Source organism: Poecilia mexicana, unplaced genomic scaffold, assembly GCF_051168715.1.
Source record: "Poecilia mexicana isolate PSO_F unplaced genomic scaffold, ASM5116871v1 scaffold_15, whole genome shotgun sequence".
Lineage (NCBI taxonomy): Eukaryota > Metazoa > Chordata > Actinopteri > Cyprinodontiformes > Poeciliidae > Poecilia > Poecilia mexicana.
In genome coordinates this window covers 1,628,283-1,642,227 of record NW_028263384.1, presented here as the reverse complement: position 1 = coordinate 1,642,227, position 13,945 = coordinate 1,628,283, and the positions used below count along the sequence as shown (strand labels likewise).

The 13,945-nt window shown below is 45.5% G+C and overlaps 2 protein-coding genes across 7 annotated transcripts in view; one reads left to right on the top strand and one right to left on the bottom strand.

Moving 5' to 3' along the window:
- tnikb (TRAF2 and NCK interacting kinase b) overlaps positions 1–13,945 on the top strand; it is a 58,643-nt gene that overhangs the window by 18,246 nt on the left and 26,452 nt on the right. For all 6 annotated transcript variants that reach the window (XM_088013260.1, XM_088013261.1, XM_088013256.1 and 3 more), the window contains exons 3-13: positions 7,044–7,100; positions 7,191–7,316; positions 7,423–7,533; positions 7,637–7,727; positions 7,811–7,941; positions 10,955–11,009; positions 11,809–11,887; positions 11,957–12,132; positions 12,270–12,336; positions 13,182–13,380; positions 13,616–13,732. In XM_088013260.1, the coding sequence (XP_087869386.1) occupies positions 7,044–7,100; positions 7,191–7,316; positions 7,423–7,533; positions 7,637–7,727; positions 7,811–7,941; positions 10,955–11,009; positions 11,809–11,887; positions 11,957–12,132; positions 12,270–12,336; positions 13,182–13,380; positions 13,616–13,732 (1,209 nt within the window). The remainder of the gene's footprint in view (positions 1–7,043; positions 7,101–7,190; positions 7,317–7,422; positions 7,534–7,636; positions 7,728–7,810; positions 7,942–10,954; positions 11,010–11,808; positions 11,888–11,956; positions 12,133–12,269; positions 12,337–13,181; positions 13,381–13,615; positions 13,733–13,945) is intronic.
- LOC148155228 (uncharacterized) lies at positions 8,387–10,748 on the bottom strand. The gene is made up of 3 exons (XM_088013235.1): positions 10,657–10,748; positions 9,726–9,906; positions 8,387–8,821 (listed from the first exon to the last, which is right to left on the bottom strand). Exons 1-3 carry the CDS (start codon positions 10,746–10,748, stop codon positions 8,387–8,389), a joined length of 708 nt encoding a protein of 235 aa, XP_087869361.1.

Sequence of the window (13,945 nt, the reverse complement as noted above, 5' to 3'; positions counted from 1 at the left end):
ATTTAAAGGTAAATGGAAACGTGGTGAATCTGAATTGATCCCCTGGAAAAACCTAAAAAGCCTGTTAGTTTTTAACCGCTACAAACTTTGTTCCTTATTTTAGAAACGATGCAAACATCCCTGATATTTGAAAGGTAAAAACATGCAAATGTTGCTCCAGGCCTGAACCGGAGAGCTGCTGCTTGGAGAGAAACCCAGAAATGCAGAACATTAATCACAGGCTGATCTTTGTTCCCAGGCGAACGTCATGCAAAACGCTTCACCTGGACAGGGAAGCTGTTCCTCTGCCAGATCTTATTAAAACAGCAGAAATGTATTTTTAAAGCCGCTCTGCAGCGATGCTGTAATGCTCCAGCTGATATTCTGATGAGCACGCACCTTTTTCAGGTTCTCAAAACGACAACAGGCTGCTGACAGCGACGCCTTTCTGCTGCTATTCTCGGCTGAACTTTCTGAAATGCCAGTTTGGTGGTTTTAGACGAGGCGCTCCGTTTCCAGGCGGATCGTTGTGCTGGAGTGAAGCAGCGACACGCAGAGACGTTCATGACTGGTCCAACACTCAGATCTACGAATCCAAAATCCAATTTACAAGCTCATATTTAAAGGCTTTTAATTATGCTTTAATCAGTACCATACAATTCAGAAATAAAAACAAAATAATATTTAAGATAAGCTCACATTCTTTTCTTAAAATTTAAATGTTTACTTTAGTCTTTTCAGATTAAAGTTGTCTTTTCTTCTCCACTCTATTGTAAAAATGTCCTTGATCATTTCCCATTTTCTTTTCATTTTTAAAAATCTGGCAGCAAAAGAGGACAGTGGCCTTGAATTTTCATATTCAGTATTTTCTCTATTTTCCGATTGTTTTCAGTCTTTTCAAAGTGTAGAAGAAGAGAATCTGTGGCCTGTTGTGTCATGAGGAGCTCATTACTGCCCCCTATCAGACAAACTGGATATATCACACATTCATTAAACATATTAGGCAGACTGTGGAACGTCAGCATATGAAGAATGCGTCTAATTAAACTAATATGTTGGTTAAATACGTTGCAGTGTGATGTCACGAGTGGAAGATCCTGCAAAAAGCTGTTTGCTAACGATGACTAGCATTGGCTTTAGCTGTAAAGTTGTCTACAATAAGCTAAATCTTAAAAGTAAGCCTGATATTTAGAAGAAACAGGGAAGCAGTGCAAAACTACAACGAGATACCAAGGTCAAGAAAAAGTTTTAATAAAAAAAAAATAGCGAGGGAGAGGGAAGTAGTTCAGTTATGCTAGTTCCACTTTTCCAACTTTAACCTGGAGAAGAGTTTTTTTCTTTCCATCATTGTGCGCATGTGCAGGATCTCCAGGAGTAAACAACAAAATAATGCAGAAAAACCACTGAAGACCAACTCAAAACCACTCATACTCCTTTTTTCTCGCTCTCTGGGTTGCCTACGATACACACAGACTCGTTCCCAGAGGAACTGACAACAACCCAATATGTTTCAGGATTCAACACCAAAAAGCACTCAAACATTTCCAATACAAAGAACAGAACATTCAGTCGTTACAGTTTGGTGTTTTCAGGTTTGACATTGTTTTTGTGATTATTAATAAAAGATTAGCTACCCCTGCTGTTAGCTAAATTAGCTAACAGCAGGGGTGAGCTTTAAACACCTGCTCTACTGATGAATGTGAACGGAAACAGACACAATTCTACAGCACGCTTACATGTTAAGGTTTTCATAGTCAAGCTAGCATAACTGACTTACTTCCCTCTCCCTCGCTGTTCTTAAAACTGTTTCCAAATCTTATTATCTAGTTGTTGTGTTGACTATTAGTATCAAAACACTGCGTCCCCCTTTTTAATTTATATATCAGCCGTACATTTGAGCTTTAGCTTGTTATGTTGACAGTTTAACAGCTAACATCAATGCTAGTCATGGTCAGTCTGCAGCTTTTTGTGGGATCTTCTGCACATGATGTCGCGCTGCAACATGTCTAAGAGAACAGCAACAAGCATCCACCAACTGCCTGCTTCATTCTGTTTGTGTTACACAGCGCCCCCTGAGGCGAGGCACTGTACTACACTGCCTGATTTGGACAATTAAAATATTACTACCAATATATTTTAATTTAAAGTGTACAGGTTGGTTTTCTCTGATGTATTTTCCTGTCATGAAGCTGAACCCGGCTGGCGTTGCTCCGACCCGCCTCCATGTGCCCAGGCTTGTGTCTGGGTCAGGAATGCGCGGCATGACTGGATCCGGACCTGAGGTGTGTTTTTATGCCTCAGGCAGCAGCAGAGCCATCCTCCTCCCCCCGTTCTCACCAAGGCTCTATCTTTATCGCTGCATATATACAGACACTCTTCTCTCCTTTGCCTTAATCTCCGCCACACACAAACACACACACACACACACACTCGCACTGGGAGCTGAGCGTCACCTCTGGGAGATAGTCTGGCCGTTCGGCGTGTCGGGGGAAAAGCGATAGCAAAACAAAGAGGCTCTCTGAGATATCATCGCTTCCTCTCATCTGGCCGGCGTTATCTGCCGCTCCTTTTATTGCTTCATCGCGGCGGATCGCTGCCATTTGTCCTGCAGTCACAGCCGCGCTTCACACACTTAACCTGCGGCCAGAGGAGTCGCTTCACACACCCATCTGGGTGAGAAAATCCCTCCCAAATCCACAGCCAGCCCAGGTGTTCATGGGTTTAATGCGTTTTCTCTTTGAAAGACAATAAATCAAACAGTTATGGCATATTATCATTAATGATCTGAAAGGTTTTATGGTTTCTGCATTTTCATTTAGTAAACAGTTAATCTGATTCATCATGATGAATTGATTATTTAACTAATTTACTAATCAAATAATTAACTGGAGCATACAGACTGAAAAAAGGCCATTTAATGAAACAAGAGCAATAATTAAACCAAAACTACAAAAAATCTAAACATTTTCCACTTAAGATAAAATAAAAACTTCTTTTTCTGGAAACATGTTTTACTCAGTTCTCCTAAAGTAACATAGTTTTACATTCACCTGTAAAAATCTCCTATTAATCACCTTTTGAACCAGTTATTAATCAGTTAATCAATAAATAATCAACATCAGCATCTCTTAATGTATTTATAATATTGTATAAAAACATTTAATCAGTTACATGAAAAATGTGCAAATGTTTAATTTTCTTATCCATTTGATCTACTATTAACTGTTAGAATAATCAATAGAGTAATTGATTTATAAATAATCATTTGTTGCAGACAATAATTTCTTTTATATTTATGTATTTTTCAAGCACCCAGAGTTTCCTGTGATCCAGATCAATCATTTTTCAGACTTTTCCATTTTTTTTCCACTTATTTCTGTCCATATCTTCAATGTTTTCAGAATATTTTGCTTTTTAACTCCAGTCTATGAATCCTGAGACAAAGCGGCTCCTGAAGATGAAGATGTGAATCGTTTTGTATCTAAAGGCGTTTTCACTTTTAGTTCATTCACTTTGTTCAAGTCTTCTGGTGGTTTGGGTTCTGCACTGCAGAAACACAAAATCTTACAAGGGTTTTGTCTGGTTTCCAGTTCAAATATCTCAGTTTGCTTGAAATTAAAGAAAAATGACTGAAAAGGATAAAGAGGAGCGAGATAAATGGTTGATTTAACTTTAACTTATTGAACATTTTTGTTTGTTCTGCTTGTTTTTGTTCGTCTCCTGCTGTGATTTTGCTGAACTTCTTTGTTGTTCATTCATTTATGATTCCTTTTGTTCACACCTGTTAGTCCGGTCGACTCAGTTCGATTGGTGAACGAACCAACTGAACTCTTTGAGCAACCTGTTCCTCTCCTGGCCTGTGGGGGCGCTACACCGAGAACCACTGAAGGAACGACACAAAAACCTCTGAGCGCAACTTCCTGCTTCACCAAATGGAAAATAAATGCAGGCGTCAGATTTTAGCTGTTGGAGGATTTCTCTTTTAATTTTGGTAACAAACCGTGAGTCAATTCTCCTGCTAGCGCTAGGCTAGCATGTTAGCTGTGGTTGTATTTACCCACAATGCCTTGTGCTGTAGTCCACTTCCTGCTTTTGGAGCGATTTCCAGTCTGCTTGGCGTTCACATTCAAACCGAACCAGAGTTCACTTCAACCGAACCCAGACCGAGGTTTGGAGGCGGACCGGAGTCCGATTAGCGTTCACACCTCCACAAACTGAATCGGACTTTGACTAGGCAGCCAGACTGGAGTTAAATTAAACTATGGAGATTTAATAGTCGTCATGTTAGATGCATCAGCTCCCTGCAGGCTTTACTGGTTTGTCTTTTTTTGCTCTTTCTGTTTCGTTCCAATCATTTAGTTCTGGACTGTTATTCCGGTTCTGGTTCTGAAGACCCGTTTATTCCCGGATCGGTTCAGCCAGTTCAACCTGCCTCGTTCTTTTTTAAAGGCAGGAGACCAGCGATAACCCTCAGCTTCCTCCCGCTGACTCTGGAGTCAGAATCAGCGCAGCTGCTGAGGCCGGGAAAGTGGAAATTCATTCACTTCGCCGCACACTCTCCGTTTCCTCACGGTAACCATAGCAACAGGCCAGGCAGCCGGGCCAGCCAATGGGGAGGCTTCGAAGGAGGCAAAGTGATGGCAGCGTGAGGCGTGTGTGTGTGTGTGTGTGTGTGTGTGAGGAGGCCGTGATGGCTCACACACACACAGGGTCAGTTGAGCGTTCACACGCGGCGTCTCGGTTACTCAGCGTTGCATCAGACGCTGAATGTTTCTGACAGGACCCAAATCACCTCGGAGGACGGAGAGCCTCTTCTTCTCCTCCATCCGCCTGCTTTCCTGCTCCGTCTCTCGTCTTCGGTTTCCTGTTCCTCTCTCACGTTACACACTGAGGTTCAACGTTTCAGCTTTCTGATGCTAAACCGGCTCAACTGCTTCCTGTTAAACTGATCGGATCCAGAGAGGAAGCAATGAAGACAAGCTTCACCAAGTTACCTCTGAAAAAAGAACTGGGCCAGGATTACTTTCTATGTGAATTAAAATCAACTATAGAGCTGACTGTCAATGGTTCAGCTAAACAGTGTAGCATCAAGCCAGAGGTACTTTTTATAGGAAAGAAAAAGAAATAGTTTACTCAAATATTATGAAAATCCCAGCAGAAACACTGAGCTAGGGGTACTTTCTATAGGAAAGAAAACACAAACACCACTCAAAATCAGAGGCAGTAATACATCTGTTGATTGTTTCACAGCTAAACAGAGAAGCACTGAGTCAGGTGTACTTTCTATTAGAAAGAAAACAAACAGCTAGCGTTAGCGACAATGAGTCTGGAAACCACAGCAGCTAAAAACAAAAACACTGAAAAAACATAAAGATGACACAAAACCAGCGGCAGCAAAATCCACAACTAAATACAGAAACACTGAACTAGGAGTACTTTCTATGAAAAAAACAACAAACAGAACACAAAGTGTGGCAGAAATAATTAAGTTGACATTAAAGATGAGATAAGGCCAAATACAGAAACCCCAGGCCAGGTGTACTTTCTACGGGCAGGATAAGCAAAGAGATCTGAGAAGGTTAACGCAGCTTTCAGCCACGGCTCTGTCCAGGAAACACTGGAAGGAGGTCGTCCGTTTCTGCCTCATATTTCTTCATTTCACCTCTGATTTTTACTTCCTACAGATTTGTTTGTTGTGTTTTGAGCTTGAATTTGAACAAATATATTTATTACATTTGAACAAAGATTAAACTGTTATTCTCAGTTAGCAGCATAAACATCCTGGGAATATTTTCACGTATTATCACAGCTATATAAAATTAAAAAATGTCAAATGGAGATGAGAAAGTGAATTTATTACCTCATTAAAAGCGAATTATGAGCGGATGTATTTCCGTACGTATGGCCGCTCAGCCTTTGTGTGGAAAGTGACGTGTTCATGTTAAAACAGTTGAGGAAAGCTGCACAGCTGAGTCTCTGTCATCCATGGTTTACTCTGTTTTCTCTGCTGCTTTATGGGGGGAGCTCTGCTCTGGTCCTAATCCAGCCTGCGACGCTCCGGTTGGTTCAGCTGTTTTCCAACGGGGAGAAGGAAGGAGAGATGTGGGCGATGATTCAGAGCTGTGGCGGCACAAAGGCAGAGAAACCTGACGACGAAATGAATGAAATTAAACAGAAACTCAACTAAAACACAAGAAATGTCATAAAAAAGATTCAGGAACAAAATGACTAAAATATAAAATGTAATTTCTGTTTTTTTATTTCTGAATCCAGAACAGAGGAGTTATTGATAGGTTATCAATCACTGACAAAGAAATCAGCATAAGAGTGATATTTATTTGTTAAAGCTGCAGTATGTAACTTTTATAAAAAATTATTTTTACATATTTGATAAAACTGGAATCATTTTGTGACAGTTGGTTATGAAACAGATAATCTGTGTAAAATCGATCTCCTGAACCTCCTCCATGAGTTTTTATTGTCGTCTGGAGAAATGAACCAAAAACAACCAATCAGAGCCAGGAGGCGGGTCTTAGCGCTGTCAATCAACCTCATGTACTCGCTGCTAATGGTGGAGAAACAGCTTACTGTTACAGGAGAACCGTTTATCAGCTGGAGGGTGTATCTTTGTCACTCCAAACCCGTTTTCCTCGGTTGGTATGAGATGAAGATCCTTTCAAACAAGTCGTTCTTCCTCTTATTGTCCTGTCACAAACTTTAACCTGCTAACGGAGGCCAGCAGAGTCTGAAATGAAGCTCCTTGTTGTTTTTATTTTTTCTCCAAGCTGTTTGGGACATTTTGTGGATAACCTTCCTCTCTGTACAGTGATGGACCTGTTAGGGTCAGGAAATGTCCTTATAGCCTTATGGGATGGACGGGCAGCAGGAGTTTCTCCTAAAGGGTTTTGATATTTCCTTTCCGGCTTGGCAGCAGAAACTTCCAGACGTCCTGCTTTCATAGAGACGTTCACGCTGATGATCACTCATGAGTGCAGAAATATTTAATATGACCGAATGTTTCCTTTACTTTGTCCCTGTCTCATCCTCTATCTGCGTTTTTTCAGGGTCGCCATGTCAAAACGGGCCAGCTTGCTGCCATCAAGGTCATGGACGTCACCGGAGTACGTGTCACACCCAGCATGCTAATCCTGCCGCGCTCTGCAGATTTTTATTGAACTGAATCTTTCTATGTGCTTGTTCTCATCCTCCAGGACGAGGAAGAGGAGATTAAAGCTGAGATTAACATGCTGAAGAAGTACAGTCACCACAGGAACATCGCGACCTATTATGGCGCCTTCATCAAGAAGAACCCTCCAGGAATGGACGACCAGCTTTGGGTAGGAGTTTGTTTTCATAAACCGGTGAAATGTTACGGATTGTTTTAGGTCTGGTCTGTCAGGAGGCGTTTCTGCAGCGTGTGAAGTGTTTCTGTGGCCCTGACAGCTGGTGATGGAGTTCTGTGGAGCTGGGTCGGTGACGGACCTGATCAAAAACACCAAAGGGAACTCGCTGAAGGAGGAGTGGATCGCCTACATCTGCAGGGAGATCCTCAGGGTGAGGAGCTCACTGGTTTATCTGAAACAGAAACCAAAGGAAACCTGACCTGGTTCCAGGTTTTCCATAACTTTAACGGTGTTTACTCTGCATCTTTCTCCAGGGACTAACCCACCTCCACCAGCACAAAGTCATCCACAGAGACATAAAGGGGCAGAACGTGCTGCTGACGGAAAACGCAGAGGTCAAGCTGGGTGAGGAACTGAACCCTCAGCTGCAGGGTGTGAAGGAGGCGCCCAGGCCTGCGCCTCCTTCAGGACCGTCTCTGTTTCCACAGTGGACTTCGGTGTGAGCGCCCAGCTGGACCGGACGGTGGGGCGGAGGAACACGTTCATCGGGACGCCGTACTGGATGGCCCCGGAGGTCATCGCCTGCGATGAGAACCCGGACGCCACATACGACTTCAAGGTAGGCGTTGGTTGGAGTGTGAGCTCTGGATCCAAGATCTGGAGAGAAGCTCAGTGAGGGTGACGAAGAAATAAATGTTGCAATATAGAAAAGCCTAAAGCCTGTTTTGAGGTTTAATGGCACCTCAAACATTAAAGAGCCTCAAACCTTTGAGCAGCTGAAACTTAAAGATTGGAAGGACCCTCTCACTATTTGATACACCTTTAACTTTAAAACTGACCTTTAGCCTTTTGTTGGATGTCAAACCTTTCAAGGATCCCGACTGATGAGAACCTTGAGTAACTCTGGCGTTCTCAGGACCTTTAACTCTTACAGGCGGGGCAGTTAGACTGTAAACTGGAAAAGGCCTCATACTGGATTTTCTTCTTACTTTATTGCTTCCAGCCAGTAAAACTCAACACCTCGTCAGTCACGTAATCAGACTCCTTGTATCTGTGAAGAAGGATTACAAAGTGACCTTCAGAAAAATGATCACATCTGTTGGTTTTTGGATTCCCGGATTATTCCCCTGGACAGACAGAAACAGGAAGCAGGAAGCAGGCTGCTGGTTGCTGGTTGCTGGTTTCTGGCTGCTGGTTGCTGGTTGCTGGTTGCTGGTTGCTGGCTGCTGGTTGCTGGTTTCTGGTTGCTGGCTGCTGGTTGCTGGTTGCTGGCTGCTAGTTGCTGGTTTCTGGCGGCTGGTTGCTGGTTTCTGGTTGCTGGTTGCTGGTTGCTGGTTTCTGGCTGCTGGTTGCTGGTTTCTGGCGGCTGGTTGCTGGTTGCTGGCTGCTGGTTGCTGGCTGCTGGTTTCTGGATGCTGGTTGCTGGTTGCTGGTTGCTGGCTGCTGGTTGCTGGCTGCTGGTTTCTTGTTGCTGGTTTCTGGTTGCTGGTTGCTGGTTTCTGGTTGCTGGTTTCTGGCTGCTGGTTTCTGGTTGCTGGCTGCTGGTTTCTGGTTGCTGGTTGCTGGTTTCTGGTTGCTAGCTGCTGGTTTCTGGTTGCTAGCTGCTGGTTGCTGGCTGCTGGTTTCTTGTTGCTGGTTTCTGGTTGCTGGTTGCTGGCTGCTGGTTGCTGGTTTCTGGTTGCTGGCTGCTGGTTTCTGGTTGCTGGCTGCTGGTTTCTTGTTACTGGTTTCTGGTTGCTGGTTTCTGGTTGCTGGCTGCTGGTTTCTGGTTGCTGGTTTCTGGTTGCTGGCTGCTGGTTTCTGGTTGCTGGTTTCTGGTTGCTGGCTGCTGGTTTCTGGTTGCTGGTTGCTGGTTTCTGGTTGCTGGCTGCTGGTTTCTTGTTACTGGTTTCTGGTTGCTGGCTGCTGGTTTCTGGTTGCTGGTTTCTGGTTGCTGGCTGCTGGTTTCTGGTTGCTGGTTGCTGGTTTCTGGTTGCTAGCTGCTGGTTGCTGGCTGCTGGTTTCTGGTTGCTAGCTGCTGGTTGCTGGCTGCTGGTTTCTGGTTGCTGGTTTCTGGTTGCTGGCTGCTGGTTTCTTGTTACTGGTTTCTGGTTGCTGGTTTCTGGTTGCTGGCTGCTGGTTTCTGGTTGCTGGTTTCTGGTTGCTGGTTTCTGGTTGCTGGTTGCTGGTTTCTGGCTGCTGGTTGCTGGTTTCTGGCGGCTGGTTGCTGGCTGCTGGTTGCTGGCTGCTGGTTTCTGGATGCTGGTTGCTGGTTGCTGGCTGCTGGTTGCTGGCTGCTGGTTTCTTGTTGCTGGTTTCTGGCGGCTGGTTGCTGGTTGCTGGTTGCTGGTTGCTGGTTTCTGGCGGCTGGTTGCTGGTTGCTGGTTGCTGGTTGCTGGTTTCTGGCTGCTGGTTTCTGGTTGCTGGCTGCTGGTTTCTGGTTGCTGGTTGCTGGTTTCTGGTTGCTAGCTGCTGGTTTCTGGTTGCTAGCTGCTGGTTGCTGGCTGCTGGTTTCTTGTTACTGGTTTCTGGTTGCTGGTTTCTGGTTGCTGGCTGCTGGTTTCTGGTTGCTGGTTTCTGGTTGCTGGCTGCTGGTTTCTGCTTGCTGGTTGCTGGTTTCTGGTTGCTAGCTGCTGGTTGCTGGCTGCTGGTTTCTGGTTGCTAGCTGCTGGTTGCTGGCTGCTGGTTTCTGGTTGCTGGTTTCTGGTTGCTGGCTGCTGGTTTCTTGTTACTGGTTTCTGGTTGCTGGTTTCTGGTTGCTGGCGGCTGGTTTCTGGTTGCTGGTTTCTGGTTGCTGGTTTCTGGTTGCTGGTTTCTGGTTGCTGGTTGCTGGTTTCTGGTTGCTGGTTTCTGGTTGCTGGTTGCTGGTTTCTGGTTGCTGGTTTCTGGTTGCTGGTTTCTGGTTGCTGGTTTCTGGCTGCTGGTTTCTGGCTGCTGGTTGCTGGTTCCTTGTTACTGGTTACTGGTTTCTGGTTGCTGGTTGCTGGTTTCTGGTTGCTGGCTGCTGGTTTCTGGATGCTGGTTGCTGGTTTCTGGTTGCTGGTTTCTGGTTGCTGGTTTCTGGCTGCTGGTTGCTGGTTTCTGGCTGCTGGTTTCTGGCTGCTGGTTGCTGGTTCCTTGTTACTGGTTACTGGTTTCTGGTTGCTGGTTGCTGGTTTCTGGTTGCTGGCTGCTGGTTTCTGGATGCTGGTTGCTGGTTTCTGGTTGCTGGTTTCTGGTTGCTGGTTGCTGGTTTCTGGTTGCTGGTTTCTGGTTGCTGGCTGCTGGTTTCTGGATGCTGGTTGCTGGTTTCTGGTTGCTGGTTTCTGGCTGCTGGTTTCTGGCTGCTGGTTGCTGGTTCCTTGTTACTGGTTACTGGTTTCTGGTTGCTGGTTGCTGGTTGCTGGGTGACAGAGCAAACCCCTGCGGTGAGCCGGTGGAGGATGAGGGCCCTCCAGGGTTTAACATGTCATAACTGGGTTTGTCTCCCAGTTAGCGAAGCTGAACTCAGGAAATGTGATTGTGTTGAAATGGAGGCAGAACCGGGCAGATGGGTTTCGTCTCTGTCTGTATTTTTACCGCTTGACGAGTACAGTGACCCGTGCAGCCGTCTCTCAGAGGCTGGAGGTGTTGAGTGGGTAACACGTTGTGAGGATGTGTTTGTCTCTCTGCAGAGTGATCTGTGGTCGCTCGGCATCACAGCCATAGAGATGGCAGAGGGAGCTCCACGTAAGTGAGATTACACTCCCATCAGCTGCAGTTTGTCTCCAATAATTCACTCCTGAAGATACTAATTTTACATTTTCACTTTTCATTCATCAAATCTTACCTTTTCTCTTTACTTTTCTATTTCACTTTGTTTCCTTTCCTTATCATTCTTTCCCTCCCATCGCCATCATTTCTTTTCTTTTACTTAAATACTTTATTTTTAATGCCTCATAATCATATCTGTTTCTGTCTGCGCATTTTTTCTCTTTCCTTTTCTTATTTGTGTTGTCATTTCCTGTTTCCTTTCCTTTCCTCCTTTTCTCCTCCTCTCCTTTCTTCTTACCTCCTCTCTCCTCTCTCCTTGCCTCTTTCCCTCCTTTCCTCCTCCTCTCCTTTCTCCTTGCCTCCTCTCTCCTTGCATCCTTTCCTCCTCTCATCTCTCTCCTCTCTCTTCCTTGCCTCCTTTCCTCCTCCCCTCCTTTCCTCCTTTTCTCCTCCTCTCCTTTTGTTCTTACCTCCTCTCTCCTTGCCTCTTTCCCTCCTTTCCTCCTCCTCTCCTTTCTCCTTCTCTCCTCTCTCCTCTCTCCTTGCCTCTTTCCCTCCTTTCCTCCTTCTCTCCTTCTCTCCTTGCCTCCTCTCTCCTTGCCTCCTTTCCTCCTCTTATCTCTCTCCTCTCTCTTCCTTGCCTCCTTTCCTCCTCCCCTCCTTTCCTCCTTTTCTCCTCCTCTCCTTTTGTTCTTACCTCCTCTCTCCTTGCCTCTTTCCCTCCTTTCCTCCTTCTCTCCTCTCTCTTTCTCTCCTTGCCTCCTTTCCTCCTCAGCTCTGTGCGACATGCATCCGATGAGAGCGCTCTTCCTCATCCCCAGAAACCCGGCGCCGAGGCTCAAGTCAAAGAAGTGGTAAGTCTTTTAAAAGCGTTTCAGAGTTTGAACTTTCCTCGCGGATCCTGAACCGGGTCGGTTCTGCAGGTCCAAGAAGTTCCAGTCGTTCATCGAGAGCTGCCTGGTGAAGAGCCACAGCCAGCGGCCGAGCACCGAGCAGCTGCTGAAGCACCCCTACATCCGAGACCTGCCCAACGAGCGCCAGGTCCGCATCCAGCTGAAGGACCACATCGACCGGACCAAGAAGAGGCGGGGCGAGAGAGGTGAGGCTCTGATCGACCCGCCACGACCCACTTTGACCCGCCGCGACGCACCGCGACCCACTGCGACCCCCCACGACGCACCACGACCCGTCACGACCTGCAGAGCCTCCAACGCTAACATGTCGGTTTCCTCACAGATGAGACGGAGTATGAGTACAGCGGGAGCGAGGAAGAGGATGAAGAGCGGGACATCGGAGAGCCCAGGTAGGAACGAAGTCTGGATCTGATGCAGAAAAACATGGCACCTTTCCTCAGATTACAGCCAAGAACTAGATTAAACCAGGGCGTTACAAAGTTAACATGTTAGCAACGTTAGCCTAGCTAGCATAACTTACTGCACACAGCCGTCTCTGGGAGTGTGAATAATGTAAATAATCATCTTTAAATGGCCAGTATTATGTGGTTTTGGTTAAAATCCTCATTTACAATCAGAAAGAAGCTGCAGACTGATGATCTCCTTCATTTGGCTCAGACACTGAGAAAAATGGGAAACAAAGTATTCATGAATGTTTATGACTGTTGTCATGAAGTGTCATTCTGTAAATACTGATACTTTTAATGCAAAGCTGGCATTTTTAATGAATTTTTAATGGACTTTTAGTTCAACATTCCAGTAAAAGTGTCATTAACAGTCAGACATTCATGAAGACTCCTTCATGTTTTTGACAGAATCATGTCAGTTTAATTCACAACCCTTCAAATAAAGTGTTACTGAAACATGAGTTGCTTTTTTGTGACACCCTCAGAAAAACTTTGCACGTTTTTTGGATGGACTGATTAAATAACTGATTAAAATAGAAACTCAGGGATCAACTGATCTAAAAACACAAACATACCAAACCAACAGAAAACTGAACTCCGATTGAATCCAGCAGTCAGTTTGACTGTCGGATTCAGACGTGATTAATGCAGGAAAAATCAGGCGGTAAAGTTCGTACACCATCACTAACAATAGTATAGTATTTTTTCACAGGTTTTCAGACAGTACAGTGTTTTTGGGATTGTGAATTGGTTGCCACAGAGACGGTGTTTTCACTTGGTGGTTTCAGCTCCATCATCAACATTCCCGGAGAGTCGACTCTGAGGCGGGACTTCCTGCGCCTCCAGCTGGCCAATAAGGAGCGGTCGGAGCTGATCCGGCGCCAGCAGCTGGAGCAGCAGCAGAACGAGGAGCACAAGCGCCAACTACTGGCTGAGAGGCAGAAACGCATCGAGGAGCAGAAGGAGCAGCGGCGGCGGCTAGAGGAGGTAGCTTCTCGTTTTTAAAGTCACAATCCGGCTAATAATAGATGTTCCACATAAAAAACTCATAATCCTAACAAGACAAATGAGCCCAATTACAGGTCGCCTGCTGCTATTGTAATTTGTGGGAAGCCGCCTCAGATGTGGGAGAAAGCACACCTGTGTTGTTGGTGGCTCAGCGAATCGGAATGCCTCAGAGACAAACACACAGCTGACCCTGTGAAAACGTTCCCACCCACAGCAGCAGCGCCGGGAGCGGGAGCTGAGGAAGCAGCAGGAGCGGGACCAAAGGAGGCGCTACGAGGAGATGGAGCAGCTCCGGCGGGAGGAGGAGAGGAGGCACGCCGAGAGAGAGCAGGTAGGAGCACACCTGGATGAGAAACCTGAGGAAAACCAGGTCCAAGGCACGAAGATTAGGATTATAATCCACTAAGAGCTGCAAGAAATAGCAGCTCTTAACATTGTGCTGTAGAAAAAAGGTGAAGCACTGGCTAACTTAAATAAGTTTTCTAATGAATTTATTTTTCACTGATTAACAGTCTTACAAAAAATTAGAATTACATCAGAATCT

Coding starts and splice junctions, on each gene's coding strand:
- LOC148155228 (XM_088013235.1), bottom strand. CDS start 10,748: ATGTTAAACCCTGGAGGGCCCTCATCCTCCACCGGCTCACCGCAGGGG. Junction 9,907..10,656: donor CAACCAGCAACCAGAAACCA/GTAACCAGTAAC, acceptor ACCAGCAACCAG/CAAGCAGAAACCAGCAGCCA. Junction 8,822..9,725: donor CAACCAGAAACCAGCAGCCA/GCAACCAGAAAC, acceptor ACCAGCAACCAG/AAACCAGCAACCAGCAACCA.